General features: G+C 44.3%; 1 protein-coding gene across 6 annotated transcripts in view; it reads left to right on the top strand.

Moving 5' to 3' along the window:
* The window catches only part of TLK2 (tousled like kinase 2), a 3,436,060-nt gene that overhangs the window by 2,983,977 nt on the left and 433,940 nt on the right, over positions 1–18,143 (top strand). For all 6 annotated transcript variants that reach the window (XM_044055220.1, XM_044055218.1, XM_044055219.1 and 3 more), the window contains one exon: positions 7,188–7,326. In XM_044055220.1, coding sequence (XP_043911155.1) covers positions 7,188–7,326 — 139 coding nt within the window. The remainder of the gene's footprint in view (positions 1–7,187; positions 7,327–18,143) is intronic.

Here is an 18,143-nt window from a genome sequence, read left to right as displayed (position 1 = left end):
AACGACTGCTGGGTCCTCAACATAGTGTCCCAGGGATACAGATTTTATTTCCACACTCTGCCAGCCCCAAAAGGATTCCCAGATCTTCCCCCAAGCCAATGGGCAGAGGCCCAAAAGCAAGTCGTTTCCCTGCTCTCTATGCGGGCAATAGAGCATGTTCCTGCAGAACAGATAGGCCAAGGTTTCTACTCCGGACTCTTCCTGGTACCCAGAAAAAGAGGGCACCTGGCGTCCCATCCTTGATCTATCCATTCTAAACACCTTTCAGGTGATAACAAAATTCAAAATGTTCATCCTCCAGCAGCTTCTACGTATGCTTTCCAAGGATGCTTCGTTAGCCACCCTAGACCTAAAAGAGGCCTGCCTACACATCCCAATCAGGGAATCATGCAAGAAATACTTAAGTTTCAGGGCAGGATCACTGCACTTTCAGTTCTCTGCGCTTCCTTTTGGCTTATCCACTGCTCCCAGAGTTTTCACAAAATGTCTGGGTCCCTCCATTGCTTTTTGATGACAAAGAAATGTTCAAATATTCCCATACTTAGACAACTGCCTGATTCAGGCAGACAGGAAAAGCTGCAAAAGCACCTGACCTTTGCAAAGTCCCTTCCTGGGGTATACTGTCAATGAAAATAAATCCAAACTAGTTCCCACACAAAAAAAAAATTGTATTCCTGGGAAGCAAGCCTGGACACAGCATCTCAGATGGCATTCCTTACTTCAGAAAAACAAACCTACCTATCTCTCAGCTAGCCACCAGGACCCACTTATCCGCAAGGAAAATCCTGCAAGCTCTAGGGTTCATGGCTTGTTGCATTCTACTCATTCAATATGCTAGACTGCATATGAGGAAAGTACAATGGTACCTAAAAAGCCTTTGGTGTCAGCACTCTCAAGACATGGAAACTCTTATGCCAGTGGTACCTTGTCTAAGGAAAGATTTTCTTTGGTGGGCAACAGCATGTTGCCACAACAAGGGACTTCCCTTCTCACAACCCCATGCTGCCCAGACCCTCACCACAGATGCATCAGACTATGCCTGGGGTGCACACCTGGATGGCAGGTGCATTCAGGGCCAATGGAGCCCAAATCAAATGCATTTGCATACCAACCAAAAAGAGATGTTAGCTGTTCAGCACGTCCTGAAAGCTTTCAGACCCCTACTATCCCTGGGGCCTGTACTGATCAAAACAGACACCACCACAGTAATGTGGTGTATCAACAAGTAGAGAGGCACTCACTCTTATCCTCTCTGCAGGCTCGCCATGACCCTTTGGCACACAGCCTCAGCCATGCAGCTACACCTGTTAGCACAATTCCTGCCAGGCTCTCTCAACTCTCTGGCAGACAACTTAAGCAGAAACCTGCTAGACCCACACAAGTGGCAGCTAGACCAAATAACCTTCACCCTTGTAACCCAGAAATGGGGCACTCCGAAGGTCAACCTCTTTGCCTCCCACTGCAATTATCAGCTCAGCAAATTCTGCACCAGGGAACGTCACAGCAAGGCCTGGAAAGTCGGTGCTCTATCCTTCCAGTGGGTAGACCTCTCAGTCTATGCATTTCCCCCTCTACCGCTCATTTCAAGGGTACTGCTCAAAATAAGGTAGGAAAAACTGAGGGCAATCCTGATTGCCCCAGACTGGCCACGCCAGCACTGGTACCCACTGCTGCACAGCCTGTCACCCCTATGGCACCTACCTCAGATCCCAACCTTCCTAACCTAGAGTAATGGAGAATTCATGCATCCCCAATTGCAGACCCTCAATCTTGCAGCCTGGCTTATTCCCTGACCTCTCCTCAAGCTGCCAGTCTAAGCAAACAAGTTCTGGATGTTATACCTGAGGCCAGATGCCCCTGCACCAGAAAATCTTATGCTGACAAGTGAAAAAGGTTTTGCACATGGATCCAGGCTAAGGGAGCTGGAACGGCACAGCCCTCCCTACCTCTCATCCTGGATTACTTGGCAGACCTATTACAGAGAGGGGTCTATCCTTCTCTTCTATTAAAATTGATGCCTCTGCCATCTTTGGTCATTTCAGCACAGAGCCACCTCTTTTCTCACACCCCCTCATCAAACAGTTCCTACGAGGGGCTAACAACTTGAGGCCACCCAGAAGAGCTCCTACCCAAGCTTGGGCCCTAAACTTTATTTTAGAAAAGCTCACCCTGCCCCCCATTTGAACCTGCAGCTTCAGCAGAGTTAAAATGTCTCTGTTGGAAGACGGTCTTGCTTCTGGCCATCATTTCAGCTAGAAGTGTGTCAGAGCTACAATCACTTATGGCTGTGGAGCCCTTCATCATTTTCCATGCTGACAGGGTCTCCCTTAGGACTAACCCATTCTTCATGCCAAAAGTGGTGTCCAGTGTGGCTCTCAACCAATCCATTCATTTGCCTACCTTTTTCCCTAACCCACAAAAAGGGGGGAAGGATTCTGCACTCTCTGGATGTGCACAGACAGCTCAGATTCTGCCTAGACTGGACTAAATCTTTTAGAAAAACTGATCAATTGCTAGATAGCTTCGCTGCAAGAACAGAGGGCAAGGCCATATTCAAACAAACAATCTCCAGATGGATAGCACACTGCATCCATTTCTGCTGCAAACAGCATGGGAACCCCCCCCCCCCCCAAGGGGGTCAGGACAAATTCCACCAAAGCAACCTCCACCTCTGCAGCTTTGCTTAGAGGGGTCCCCATCAAGGACATCCTGGAGGCTACAACATGAACATCTGTTCATATCTTCAAGCATTACTACCTGTCCTTATCTTCTTCAAATCCAGGGCAGTCTTTGTCACTGCAGTCTTACAGGGCATCCTAGCCAGCCCCCAGTCTTCTTGACTGCCTCCACCCTTTTCTTCCGCTTTGGGAATCATCCCAAATGTGTTGACTGCAACGGTGAAACACGAAGAACATAGTACTGTTGTGTACACTTACCATAAATGTAGATGTTAGAGTGTATTCACTGTTCCAGTCCTGGTTTCCCTCTCTCTCTCTCTTTCTCTCTCTCTCTCCTTGCAAGGAATTTTTGGTATTTACTTTCTACTGGTGGTGGTTTTCCACCATTGCCTAGCTCCTTATTGGAGGCTCCGGACAGGGCAAGAAAAACTGATGTAATGGCATCTGCTGCCTATTTTTATACCACTGACGACCTGACGTCAGTCCCGGAGCGACAGCAACCTCCGCAGAAATACTAAGCCTCTGGTATTCCGGCTGACTGAGGGATACCCTGGCAGGGATAACCCAAATGTGATGACTGCAACAGTGAATGCACTCAAACATCTACATTTATGGTAAGTGTACACAACTGTGCTTTTCCCTCCCTCCATCCCCATTTTCTCTCTCTCTCTCCTTACAAAGAATATTTTGGTATTTACTTTCTGCTGGTGGGGTTCTTCCACCATATCCTGGCTCCCATTTGGTGGCTCCTGACAGGGCAAGAAAAACTGATGTAATGGCGTTGGCCACCTTACTTTATACTCCTGACGTTAGTCCTGAAACGACAGCAACCGATGCAGAAATACTAAGCCTCTGGTATTCGGGATGACTGAGGGCTACCCTGACAGGAATAACCTAAATGTGATGACTGCAACAGTGAATACACTCAAACATCTGCATTTATGATGTGTACACAACTGTACTTTCTCTCTTCTTTTGGAAATGACCAAGGGCAGTTACCACAAGCTTCCTCACAGACTGGACCTACACGTACAAGATAGGTGTTTGATCAATCCTGACCGCAACCCCAACTGACTGCCTGCATGATAGGTGCTTAAAAGGTATTAAGTTTCTATTTACTGAGGATGTGCAGCAGGGTATTAAAGGAGGCAAGAAAACTTGCTAATAGAAAATAATATATTAGCAAAGAGAAAAATTTTCTAGTTGGTGTGAAGACAAAAAAATTGCACCATTGAAAGATAGTACATCTCTTATGCAGTATTTGAGGGAGTTTGTATCCTTTGGCCCGTTACTTCTCCATCAAGATACATTTGTTGGCCATTTCAGCATCTGCCCACAGATTCTCCACTTTCAGTATATTCCAATGGGGAAAATGTTTTTGGAATGGATGTTACATACCAAGCCTTTTAGAAAACAGGTGTTTCCTCCTTTTGATCTCAGCTTTGTATTAGAAAAACTAACACTGGCTCATCAGGCTAATTTGAGGTCCTTTAACATGGAAAACCGTTTTTACTGATTGCACTAATTTCTGCAAGAAGAGTATTATGTTGAGTTGCAAGCCGTTATGGTGGATCAACCTTATTTCATTTTGCTCAAAGATAGGTTTCCTTAACAACTAATATTTTCTTCATGCCTAAAGTGTGATCAAAGTTTACTTCGAACCAAGCAATTAATGTCCATGTCTTCATTCCAGAACTTAAAAATGAGTGAGAAAGGATCCTGCTTACTCTGGATGTTACCATACATCTCCGATGTTAGCTTTATTGGAGCATCTGAAGCATTTCTCCCCGGGCCTCCGCTGAAAACAGGCTCTGTGGAACCTAGTCGGACATTCCCGGTCAACAAATGTTAAATAAATAAATAAAAATTTATGGAATTAAATCTCTCAGATCTTCACATCAGTTTTTCAGTTCTTGTGAAGATTAAGAAGGGACAACCTGTGGGGAAAAAAAAAACAAACTATTTCCAAGTAGTTGTCTGAGTCTGTTACACTTGTTATACTCATTACCGCAAAACTATTCCAGGCAGGGTCAAGACCCAGTCTACCAGGGCTTTGACTTCCTCTGTTTTTTTGGAAAGGATTGGGTTCTAAAAGTATTTTAGAAGTAACTCAGTCTTCTGTACATCACTTTACAAGGCATTACATGCTTAATTTATTCTCCAGATCTAGATCAATCTTTGCTAGGACCCTTCTCTAGGTGTTCCTGAACCATACCTCTTTCTTCTTCCAAATGTAGTAAGCTAAGGTAATCTACCCATATAGTTAAGGCTACTGCAGCTGTGATCAGTTTGCTAAACATAGTACATTTGTGTAAGTAAACTTGCCAGAACAGTAGATGTTTGGATGATCACTGCTACAGTAGCCGCTCCCTCCCTCCATTATCCTTGGTTATTGGTATTTTGCTTATTCCAGGGTGTGGACATTTATTTTTTGTTGTTTTTGGCATTGCCTTTTTAGGGCTCCACCTCACTGTCTCTTTTGGCATGAAAGCTGAAGGGCTTGGTGTCCAAACCTGTCCCTTTAGTCAGCTCAGCTTGATCTGAGCTAAGTGATGGTTTGGGTGCATGAAAGATGCCCTAAAGCTTTGAAAGCTGGCCAGTTGCTATATCCTTAGCACAATATAACCCATATAGCCAAGGCTACTGCAGCAGTGATCATCTGAACATCCACTGTTATGTTAACTTTATATTTACACACCTGTACTTTCCTGCGTTTCAAGGTATTCATGGTCCTGAATTGCCTGTCAGACCTTTTCATAACGGGCTTGGCTTCTGCATCTGTGAAGGTACATGCTTTAGCCACATCTGCCTGTCTACCACTAAATCCACCTCCATATTCTTAGCTGCCTATAAAAAAAGTTCCGTTATGGGAGTCTTCCAATTACCACCACTCGAGAAAGAAGTCGTTCTTTCCTGAGATATGAACTTTGTGTTAAAAGAGTTGTCCTAACCCTTTAAACCCACAGATTTTGCCCCTGTCAGAATGCTGATATGGAGAACTTCCTTTCTGTGATGGCCTTGACCTCTGCTAAACAAGTCTCTAAGTTACAGACCCTCGTGTAGAGAGCCTGTTTTGTCTTTCATATTGTTAGGGTCATTCTACAAGCTAACCCTGTTTTCATGCCAAAAGTAGTGGCAGAGCTTTCCCTACATGATACAATACCCCTGCCATTTTTTTATCCATCCCAATAAAAGAAGTTAGTGTTTTGCATTCCCTTGACATGAATTCAGCTTATATTTTACCTGGGTAGAACAAAATCAGACGAAAGGTGAGACCAGCTTTTTAATTGCCTATGCAAATAGAAACCTGTAAGCAAATAGACCATCTGTGAATGGATTACTAGCTATATTGCCTTTAACTTCACCATGGAAAAAAGTCCCTGTTTCATTCAATGCCCACTCTTCTAGAGCTACAGCTGCCATCACATTTTTGGAAGTAGTAGCTTGGTCCTTTGTCCATACCTTTGCCAAGCATTACAACTTGGGAATCAAGTCCAGGACCAGAGCAGGATTTGCCTTAGTCATTCCCTGGTCCTGTCACAAGCCAGTCACCCATCACTGGCTAGCTCGGGAAGTCATCCCAAGAGTCAGTGCTGCATCAGTATTCTACAAAAAATATAGTACATTTATGTTAGAAGCTTACAGTAATTCTAGATGTTCGTCTAGATTCACTGTTGCATTACCAGTTCCCCACCCCATTCCCGTCTCTCAAACTTTGCCTGGGGTTGGGGTGGGTGTCCTATTCACCTTATTCCAACATTTGTCCTCCTCTGCCTTAAAGATTTGGACTGAATGTGCTTGGGATCTTGGGGAAAGCATGCTTACAGTCTAGGGCAAGAAAGACCCAAAGATGGTAATAGCCATCTACCCTTGTACTACTGATGTCCTGACATCAGAAGGAGAGGGGAGGGAGAAAACTAGGCCATGGGAGTAGGGTAGAGCTCTAATTTTCAGGCCAGCTTTGGGCTCCTCCAACAGGTAAGAAATCCCAAGCGTCATTACAGCAACAGTGAAATTATAAAACATTTATTATGGTAAGGTTCTGAATGTGACTTATACCTTGTGTGGAGTCTTTGTGTTAAAAAGTAGAGCTAGACAACAGTCACTTATTTGTTTTAAAGTAAAGAAAGTGTGCTGTTCATGGTACTGTGAGAAACACAGGTTTCTGAATGTTCTGTATGTACTTTTTTAAACAACTTCCAAAGCCCCACAGTATATTAATGCAGTTTCATATAACTGCTTTTGAGTTAGCACAAAATCTTTAAATAGGGGATTGTGGTAAGTTGAGATTGGTACACATTGATCAAAATGGTAAGGGTAGGCATAGTACCTGGTGGACATAGATGATTGTGAATATGTATTCATATGGAATTATTTATAGTGCTTGCCATCATGGAACTCCGTTAAACTTTTAAATCTGTGTGCATATTGTAACATTCACAGAAGTTGGTTAGGATTTTAAAACTGATGGAAGTATTAAAATAACCTTTTGTTGGTTTTGTATTCTAGGCAATATTCTGTTAGTAAATGGTACTGCTTGTGGAGAAATTAAAATCACTGACTTTGGTCTGTCTAAAATTATGGATGATGACAGCTACAGCGCAATTGATGGAATGGAGCTGACCTCCCAGGGGGCTGGCACTTACTGGTATGTGTACTATAGTTTATTGCTTACATGGGTAACACCACTTTATTTGTTATGTACTTGAAGCTGTTACTGGGATTTCTTGTATTTGTAGTACATAGTGTATTTTAGTGCAACACAACATATTTATTGCATTTGTATAGTGTCAACTATGTTCTTTCACTGTGCATATCCAAAGCAAGAACACCAATTTAGAAGTAAACATTTGGCATGTATGTGAATCAGTAGTTAACAGCAGGTGACATAGACAGAAAACATCAAAGTGCTTAAGAAAAAATATACTTGTATATTTGTCACACTAAAGAAAGGGAGAGGGTGACACTGGGTATTTAAATCTACATATGCACTTAAAATTAGCCATTTTAATATAGGAACTTAAGATGGAAATTTCATGTAATAGTTCATAGTTAAATTAAGAATTAATTGAAGCAGAGTGTAAATGCATACCTATGTGTTTTTTGTTGCTGTTGTGAAGCTTTTCTATTAAGCCTTCTTAAAGCTTTAGTCTTTGTTGCTTATTTGTATGTGTGTGTGTGGGTGTGTATATATATATATATATATATATATATATGTGTGTGTGTGTATATATATATATATATATATATATATATGTGTGTGTGTGTGTATGTATGTATAAAACGTATATCTGAACATACTCCAGCTGCTCGAATCAATGAAGGCAGTCCACAGTGTATATAACCACCAATAGTTCCAATAATCCCAATAGTCTATTGGGATTATTGGAACTATTGGTGGTTATATACACTGTGGACTGCCTTCATTGATTCGAGCAGCTGGAGTATGTTCAAGTGTTAGTGTCTTCTGGTTTTGTATAAAACGTATATCCTTTTCATAGGTTTTATGAGTTGTATTAGCTAGAGTTGGCTGTTCGTCATCACTTGAAGATGCTATTTGATTTGTGCACCTTTTTTTTTCTATTCTAACTGCTTGGCTGAATGTAAAATGGGTGTATGTAAATAAGGACTGTTCAGTCAGTTGAATAGTCACCTTGTAGAACACTGAGCTGACTGCGGTCAATGGATGCCACAATCTATTCAAACTTTGCTATGCCTGATTGGAAGGTGCCGTTACTCTTGTGTAAAATAGCAGTACAGCAACAATTGAAAGAATGCCCTTTCCACACTGTCCTGCATTCTGAGTTTGTGTGTGTGTGTGTATCTATTTTATATATAGATATATATATATATATATATATATATATATATATATATATATATATATATATATATATATATATATATAGTTCCACTTGAAACCGTAGAATGTTTAGAACATTGAAGTTCTGATCATCGAGACCAGAACATCGATGTTCAGAACATCGAAGGTTCAAAGTGAACCACACAAAAAGAAATAAACTTACAAAATCTATTTTATGCAGGGGGGGCTTTGCCCCCCTGCACCCCCTACTTTAATATTCCAACTCCAAGATCGTACTACAGTGGGGTAAGGGAAATCTCCCGTTTACCGCTATATGCGGTAGCGCTAAACGGGAGATTTCCAGTACCCTACCTGCAATGCCAACACTCAGATGGCGCACACAAAGCATGCAGGGCACCTTGCTGCCCTGCATACACACCCACAATTTTACATTTTTACCTACCTGGCACTTCCACTTTGAACCTTCAATGTTCTGGTCTCGATGATCAGAACTTCGACGTTCTGAACATTCGACTGTTTCAAGTGGAACCATATATATATATATATATATATATATATATATATATATATATATATATATATATATATATATATATATTTTTTTTTTCCTATAAATCTGCTTTTCTCTCCATTTTAAGTAGTTCTACTCGTGTAGTAATCTGACTACTTACTATCCACTATATAATTAAAATATGTCATTTGGAATGTTGTTCATCTGTTTTAGGTAATTATTGACTGTTTTTTAGTACATTGACTTTAATCTTTTTATTTTACATTCCGTGCCTCTTTTTGTAAATAACTTATTCTGTACTTTTGATATTGGCATATGTCTATTATACTGATGTCATTCTGTTTTGATTTTTATAACTGTATTTTACTTAATTTTTGTGCATATTCCGTGTACTTTTTTTTTTACTTTTACTATATTATACAATTTAAATTATATTTATCTTTGTGCAATTAAATTTTGTATAACTTTCTGGGGCTTTTTTCCTCTGGTTTCCACTGAAAATAGACTTCTAGCTCAGTTGGACTAACCCGGTTAAAAAATGTCAAATGTATAAAATAAAATGTGTGTGTGTGTATATATATATATATATATATATATATATATATATATATATATAAATGTGTGTATATATATATATATGTGTATATATATATATATATATATATATATATATGTGTATATATATATATATATATATATATATATATATATATATGTGTGTGTGTGTGTGTGTGTGTGTGGGTCTACTTCATATAACTGAAAATTAATTTGACTGACTTTCATTTGACCGAGACCAAAATACTGAAAACTCACTTGACTGAAACTCATAATACTGAAACTTTACAATGCTAAATTTCAAAATACTAACTTGTAAACCATAGACGTGCACACTTACAACAATGCCTAACTCTTTCCAGAACTTAAAAACTACTTACGTACTCTCTTAACAGAAACCGGACGATATAAAGCCAAACTAGGTGGGGCCTATGCCTCGCACCCCCCCCCCCCCAATGTGAGGGTGCTGTGCCTCCCATACCCCCCAACTATATATACTAACTCCAGGATCCCACTACAGTGGGGAAAAGGGCATATACCTTTTACTTACCTTACAGTAGTCTACACACTGCCACTACTGCTGGGAATGCACAAAAGAGCCATATTACTTGAGATAGTTGCCATAAAAATGTAAACAGACATAACCACATTTAAAGACACAGCACTGTTTTCTTTACATGACTGTCGGTATTCTGACAATCAACATAAGTTACATTAATTCTTTTTATCACAAGCAAGTCACAGGCGAAGGGAAACCCACATCCTGTGTATGGCTTACAATTCAGTATAATGAGATTCATTCAAATGAGTTTTCAGTATTTTGACAATTATTAGGTATTATGATCTCGGTCAGATGAAATTTCTGTCATGTGAAGTAGAGATATATATATATATATGTGTATATATATATATATATATATATATATATCTGGGTCTACCTGATAACACTGACACGCCAAAACACAGACAACGAAATAACCGACACGACAAAACCGAACTATATATATCTGGGTCTACCTGATAACACTGACACGCCAAAACACAGACAACGAAATAACCGACACGACAAAACCGAAAGTTCAAAAACACGAAACTTCACATGCCTGAAAAACCACAATCCCGACAATCAACAAAACAAATAACTTTCCCAAAGAACATCCACACAACACAAGCACACCAAAAACCTTACAAACCTACACTAAACCTTACATGCACAACTATATATGCACTAACCTTAACCCAAACCCTAACCCTAAGGTCCGTCACTATCGCACACTTACCTTACCCGCACCCTAACTCAGCCCGCCCCTAACCCTTAAGTCCGTCACTATCGCACACTTACCTCACCTGCACCCTATCCTAACGTCTGTCACTATCACACACTTAACTTACCCACACCCTGACCCTAACGTCCTTCTCTATTGCACACGTACCTTAACATGTCGGTTTTCTCAGCGTCAGGATTCTCAACTGTTAGTCTTCTCTGTTGTCGACCTTCCGGTGTCTGTTATCTTGCTGTCGGTCATTTGCAGTTTCGGTTAATTCAGGTAGACCCATATATCTACACAGTGGATATAAAAAGTGTATACACCCCTTTTAAAATGCCAGGTTTTTGTGATATAAAAAAATGAGACCACAATAAATAATTTCAAAACTTTTCCCACCTTTAATGTGACATATAACCTGTACAATTTAATTGAAAAATAAACAAATCTGTTAAGTGAAAAAAATATAAAAAAATAAAAAAACATACAATAAGTTGTATCAACAAGAAATGTTACATATGCATGTCCAACTTGCCATGCATGTGCTTTCGTTTCTATGGAACAGGTTTTTCAACATCCAAGACTGGATTTTGTATTTAGAGCTTATGCTTATATGGGTTGTTGTATTGAAAACACTGTTTATTTGATACATGTGTCTTATTCACAAGCTTCTATGCAGGAAAAACTAATAAGCTGACGAATAGAATTGTAAGGCATTTGTATGATATTAAGAAAGGCAATGTTAAGAATGCTTTAGCCAAGCACAGCATGAAACACCAAGGACACAACTTTTCCTTTGGAGTACTACAATGTATGTGTTCTAGTGGTAGAGGGGGGTGATCTAGTCAGTGTCACAGAGAAAGCCCAATTCCATTGATTTTAAAATTGGAGGCAGATGGTTATCCAGGCTTAAATGGATGTGTTCCATTCAAACCAGCTTTAGAAGGAACTAAATTAATTTATTGAGAGAGGAGTTTTGTTATGACTTTATAGCATGCTGGGGATTGGTTTATTATACGTATTTAAATGTTTATCTGATTCATTTTTTTTAGATCTGATGAAGTGTTTATCTGTAAATGCGTAAGTGCTTGTCTTTTATTAAAGCTAATGCCATAAGCCATGATGGTCCTGCTGTTTTCTTTTATTTTTGTATATTTCCTTGGTCAGTGTAGAGCTGAGCATCGGTCCACCATCTTCTGAAAATGTGTTGTCAGTCAGACATGAAACCAAGGGGTTTGGTTAAGTACACCACGGAGAACCCTTTTTATTTCTCTGTAAATGTTGATTAATGTCAGTTAAGGTGAATAGCTGCCTTTACATACTTGCTCAACCCACTGGTCTCAAGGATCGCAGTACTACTATTTCAAACTTTTGGAGCTTGTGGGAAATAATAGGATTCGAAAGCCACACTCTGAGATAGAAAAGATTAGTTAAATCCTCTCCCATTTGCATCACTAAGAGAGACCCCTGTTGTGGGATGCTGTCAGGCTTACAAGGAGTAGCAACTTGGACTGGTTATGGGCACTTGCCATTACCATGAGTAAGCACTTTAATGTATAATGATGTGATAACTATGTAATCTGAAGTAGGAGATTCATTTGTCTGCAACCTGTGGGTTATGGATCCGATATCGGATCCGAACCGGCATAGTTTTCCAGCTATGGATCCAAGCTCTCAGCTCCTCCCCTCACCCATAATGCCCTGCTCTACCCTCATGACCTCAGATCTTGTTTGCCGCGCTGGTAACTAGATGTGGATTTCATAGCTCTCAGCTAAGTAGACTTTTCTTGTTGAAAATTAGAGAATTTTTTCCTTCTTTAACATTTTTTGTGTGAAAGTTGTAGGTTTCCTATTATTATTGACTGTTTTTAGATTAATTTAATTTTTAGTAGTAATTTTTATTCCCTCCCCTCGCTGGTACGTAGAGTGTGTGTGAGGCCTGTGTGCTTCTTTTATTGTTTAAGTTACTTTTCTGTAACTTTAGGTTACTTTATAGACTATGGCTGAACAGCCTAAGTCCATATTTTCAAAATGCTCCGAGTGTGGCCATAAGCTCTCACCGGCTGATGGCCACACTCGGTGTGTTAAGTGTCTTGGGGTTGAACACCTCACATCTGGTTGTTCCATTTGTGCAGGGTTCAACCCCAGGGCACTGAGGAGCGGAGGTCCAAGCTGGTCTTGGCGGGTCTTTACCGCCGGACTCGGCTCCAACCTCCGCTCCTTCGGGTCTCCTGCGGCTGCAGTTGTTCCCCTGTGGCACCCCTCCTGCTCCTGGGACTCAAACTCCCGCTTCAGGACAGGAGAGGGATGCTAAGAAGGACCGGAGGAGAAGCACCACGGCGGGCCGAGACCTCTGTTTCGCCCGCCAGCCAAGCGGCTTCTCCCGGCTCCTGTCGGTGCGGTCTCCTCCTTCTCGGCTCCGGTCACCTGTGTGCTTCTCACCGGGTCCTGAGGAGGAGGAGACCCGATCTCCGTCGAGGCTATCGAGGAGGCATTCCAGGCCTACCTCGGTAGCCTCGTCGAGATCTACCCATAGCCTTCGGATGCTGATCTGGACGGATGATGAGAAGGTTCATCCAGGCCCAGATGCAGATGGGAGTGCTCTTGCCTCCCTCCGGGGAGCTCAACACCCTTTTAAGCCCATTGCTCCTTCTCCGACCCGCTACCGGGTTCGGAGCAACTGAGCCGAGCAGCTTCGGGCCGGGGAGGTCGGAGCCGATAGTACTTGGTACCGGATCCGACCATGCCTCGAGTGCGTCGGATCCGATCTCTCGGAGCCTGGATCCGAGCCGGATCCGGGGATCAGTGCTCCTTCGGCGCCGTCGGTGTCGGAGCGCACTGTCGCCGGATCAGAGTGCCGCGCCGGCTCGATCCACTCTTCGGATCCGAGGGGAGCCGATTGTCGGATCCTTTGGTCGAGGTCGGCTCCCTTCGGCTTTTGATGTAGTGGAGAGGGCTCTGTTGAGGGTCTCGGACCCCGGCACTTGCTTCGGCTCCGTCCCGCGCTCCCTCTGCACTCGGCCAGGCTTCCACCATCCGGCCCCTGGGACAGCCCGTCTCTGTGCCCCAAGGCGCTCCCATGGAGCAAATTGCTGCTGCGAGGACTCCTCTGACAGCCCCCAGAGGAGGCTCGCAAGCATACGCAAAGGAGGCACATTGACTCCCTGAGTCTCTCACTGAAGACACGGACTTGGAGGAAGGGAAGGCTCCCCACGGTCACCCCGAGGATGTCTCCTTCGGAGACATCATGGAAATGCTCCGTATTAGGGGGTGGTCTGCCCCAAGTCTTCCTCGGACGAGTCCGTGTTCTTGGAGGCATTGAAGCGGGCCCGTCTACCTCTTGGGTGTCCCCCTGCCGACCCCTGGTGGACCTTATTACCACCAGGCCGTGGAAGGAACCGGACACCGTGGAGCCAATTCCCAAAAGACCTGATAGAATCCTTAGCCCGCCTTCCGACAGGACCCATTGGAGTAAGGGGCCTCCTGTAGATGCCATGTTGATGGCGGCCACAAAGAGGGAACTGGCTCAGGAGAGTCCCTCAGTCCACCCACCGAGCAAGGAGTCTCGGATGATGGACCGCTTGGGAAGCGGATGTTCAGTTCGGCGACCTTCTCGGTAAGGGCGCTGAACTATTTGGCACATGTTATTCGGATGCAGCGAGACCTTATTAAGGAGTACGCTGCATCCCCCCCTGAGTCCATTTCGGAGGAGGACAGAGCTCTGCACTCCACCAAAATGGCCACTCTTAGGTCAGTCACAAATACTTCTATGCGGCTACTCTCCCATGCTACGGAGGGCCGCTAGAGCTGCGGGACAGGACTGGTCACTAGGCGTCAGGCCTGGCTCCGCCACTGCGATTTTTCTGAGCCCTTCAAGGCGCTTGAACGCCCCTTTGATGGTTCTGCTCTGTTTGGCAAGACCGTTCATGACGCGTTGACCCAGAGCGAGAAGGACGGAAGGCGCTGTCTGCCGTCGAATCCGCTTCTCTGCACCCCAGAGGCCCTATTCTAGGAACCAAAAGGGTCAGAAGAAGATGTGGTTCGAAGTCGCAGCAGTCCCAGCCTGCTCCGGACAACCAGTCCTTCCGTGGCAGAGGAGGACAGGGAGGACGCCGCCCTAGAGGCAGAGGGGCTCCCAGAAACTTCGGGTCCAGGGAACCTTTCTCTGAACGGCCCGCGCAGCAACCCTGAGGGGTTGCCCGACTGCTCTACTCTGGAGGCAGTCGGGGGACGTTTTTCGGGGCACCTAGCGGCATGGGAGTCCATAACATCGGACCGCTGGGTTCTCCAAATCATATCCAGGGGATATCGCATTCCTTTCCTTCACCCTCCAAAGATAAAGTCCCTCCCAGACGTACCACCCGGTCAAAGGGAGGCCGCTTTGGCAGAAATTGGCCATCTGCTAGAGAAAAGAGCCATCCAGCCCGTTCCCCCAGACCAGATCGGATCAGGGTTCTACTCCAGGTTCTTTTTAGTGCCAAAAAAGACGGGGGAACTAAGACCAATCCTAGACCTCTCTCTCTTGAACCTGGCAGTCCCCAAAGAAAAATTCCGAATGGTCACTCTACAATCTATTCTCCCCCTTCTGGGAGAAGGCCACTGGATGTGCTCGATAGATCTCAAGGACGCGTACTACCACATCCTAATGGACAGGCGCCCAGGAGGTTTCTCCGCTTCGGCTGGGAGCCAGTCACTACCAGTTCCGGGTCCTTCCCTTTGGTCTCACCACAGCCCCCAGGGTGTTTACCAAAGTACTAGCAGTGGTAGCGGCCCACCTGAGGCTTCAGGGGTGCAGGTCTTTCCCTACCTGGACGACTGGCTCCTTACCGCCCCAACAAGGCATCTACTTCTCTCGTGAGACTCCTTTCTCCATCTTGCTCCATTTCTGGGCATCACAATAAACACAAACAAGTCCAACCTGGCACCCACTCAGCTCTTAGATTTCATAGGGGCCAGACTAGACACAAGGAGTTTACGAGCCTTCCTCACTGCGGACAGAGTTCTAAATCTGCAGCTCCAGGTGCGGGCCATTCTCCATTCATGTTCTGTTCCAGCGGAGTTGGTCCTGAGGGCTCTAGGGTCCATGGCTTCGTCGATAGCACTTCTTCCTCTTGCCAGGCTCAATATGCGCATTCTACAGTGGACGCTCTTAGTACAGTGGTCATACCTTGCTCTCCCATGCATCATCCCATAGCGATCAGCAAGGCTTGCAAGCGGTCCCTCTTGTGGTGGCTCCACTCCCGGATCTCCACGAGGTCGCCCATTTTGTGCTTCTCCCCTCTCGCCACGGTGACCACGGACGCCTCCCGCCTCGGGTGGGGGCACTTTATGGGCGGACAGTCCAAGGCACGTGGAACGATTCAGAGACCTTTCTGCATATCAATGTTCTAGAGATGAGAGCAGTGCTCTTAGCGTTGCTAGCACTTCAGGACTTTCTTCCCTTGGGAACAATTGCGATTCAATCGGACAATATGTCTGTTGTCTGGTACATCAACAAGCAAGGGGGAACGAGGTCTTACCCTCTTTGTCGAGAGGCCATGAGAGTTTGGGAATGGGCAATCTCCACCAATCGCTTTCTCATAGCAACGCACATTCCGGGTCGGTCCAACATCCTAGCGGACAAACTCAGTCGCAACATTCTGACCCCTTACGAGTGGTCTCTCAATTGTCAAGTAGCGGAACGCATATTCGCACGGTGGGGAACCCCTTCATGCGATCTTTTGCTTCTCCCTCAAACACCAAGTGCGACAGTTTTTCGCTCTAATACCTCCTCCCGGAGGTACCCCAAGAGACGCTCTGGTGCATGCTTGGCCACCCGGTCTTCTGTATGCCTATCCACCCTTGCCTCTGATGCTGCAAGTTCTTCAGAAAGCCTCTCGGGTGGGTTGCAGAATGATTCTCATTGCTCCATTCTGGCCTCGACAGATCTGGTTCCCCTTCCTAAGGTCTCACTCGGTGAATCCTCCTTGGATTCTAGATCCCATTCGGATCTGATATCCCATCCATCCTGCATTCCTCCTCGAACCTGGACAACCTGAAGCTGACCGCTTGGCTGCTCCAGTTCCACTCTTGATAAGGACTCGGTATTTCTTCACGGTAAAGGCTATTTTGGTGGCGGCTCATAAACCATCCACTAGAAAGGTTTACCGAAGCAAATGGAAACGTTTCTCTGTGTGGGCGGAGCGGCAAGGCCTAGATCCCTTCACGGTTCCTCTCCCTGTAGTGCTTGATTTTCTAACCTCTCTCTTTAATGATGGTGCCAGCAGTTCCACAGTCAAAGTTCAACTGGCGGCAATTTCTCACTATCACATTGGTCAAGAGTCTAATCCTCTTATGTCAGCCAAATTGTGCAAAACATTTCTTAAGGGTACTTTCCTTCTCAGGCCCCCTATAAAACAAGCAGTTCCTCCTTGGGACCTTTCTTTGGTCCTACAGGCCTTGACCGCTCCCCCTTTCGAGCCCGCGGCTACAGTGGATCTCAAATTCTTGTCTTACAAGACAGCCTTTTTGGTAGCCATTACATCAGCCAAGAGAGTTTCTGAACTTCAAGCTTTGTCAGCTAAACCTCCTTACTTGGTTTTTTATCCGGACCGTGTCTCCCTCAGGACCAACCCGTCCTTCCTTCCTAAAATCGCTTCTGAAGCAAACATCAATCAATCCATTAACCTCCCTGTTTTCTTCCCTAAGTATGAAAACAAAGGTGAATATAGGCTACACTCACTAGATGTTCACAGGCAACTAAGATTTTATCTCAACAGGACAGCTGGTCATAGGCAATCCGACCAGCTGTTTATTTCCTTTGCAAAATTCAATTTGGGCAAGCCAATTTCTAAAGTTTCTCTGTCCCGCTGGATTTCACAGTGCATTTTATTGGCTTATCAAGCGTCAGGAAGGCCCGCACCGGAGGGTGTTCATGCCCATTCAACCCGGTCAGTATCTACCTCGGCAGCCTTCAAGGCTAGGATTCCTCTAGATGATATTTGTGCAGCAGCCACGTGGGCTTCATCTCATACATTTATTTCTCACTATAAGTTGGATCTTGCATCTAGGGGTAGAGCATCCTTTGGCTCCGGTGCTCCGGAATATCCTTCCATGATGGCCGCCCAAGATTCAGGTAGCTGGGGACTCTGTCCCACAGGTTGCAGACAAATGAATCTCCTACTTCAGATTTAGAAGTTATGTACTCACCATAACGTTCCATCTGAGTAGGTGTATTCATTTGTCTGCAACCATCCCGCCCTCCTATCCCCCTGGCCTTTCAGTTTCCTGCATATTCCTTGTTACCCTTTTGAGGGTATTGTTGCTTTGGC

The sequence above is a fragment of the Protopterus annectens genome, chromosome 13.part0, assembly GCF_019279795.1.
Source record: "Protopterus annectens isolate FY-2018-M chromosome 13.part0, PAN1.0, whole genome shotgun sequence".
Classification (NCBI taxonomy): Eukaryota; Metazoa; Chordata; order Ceratodontiformes; family Protopteridae; genus Protopterus; species Protopterus annectens.
This window is presented reverse-complemented; position numbering and strand designations above follow the sequence as displayed.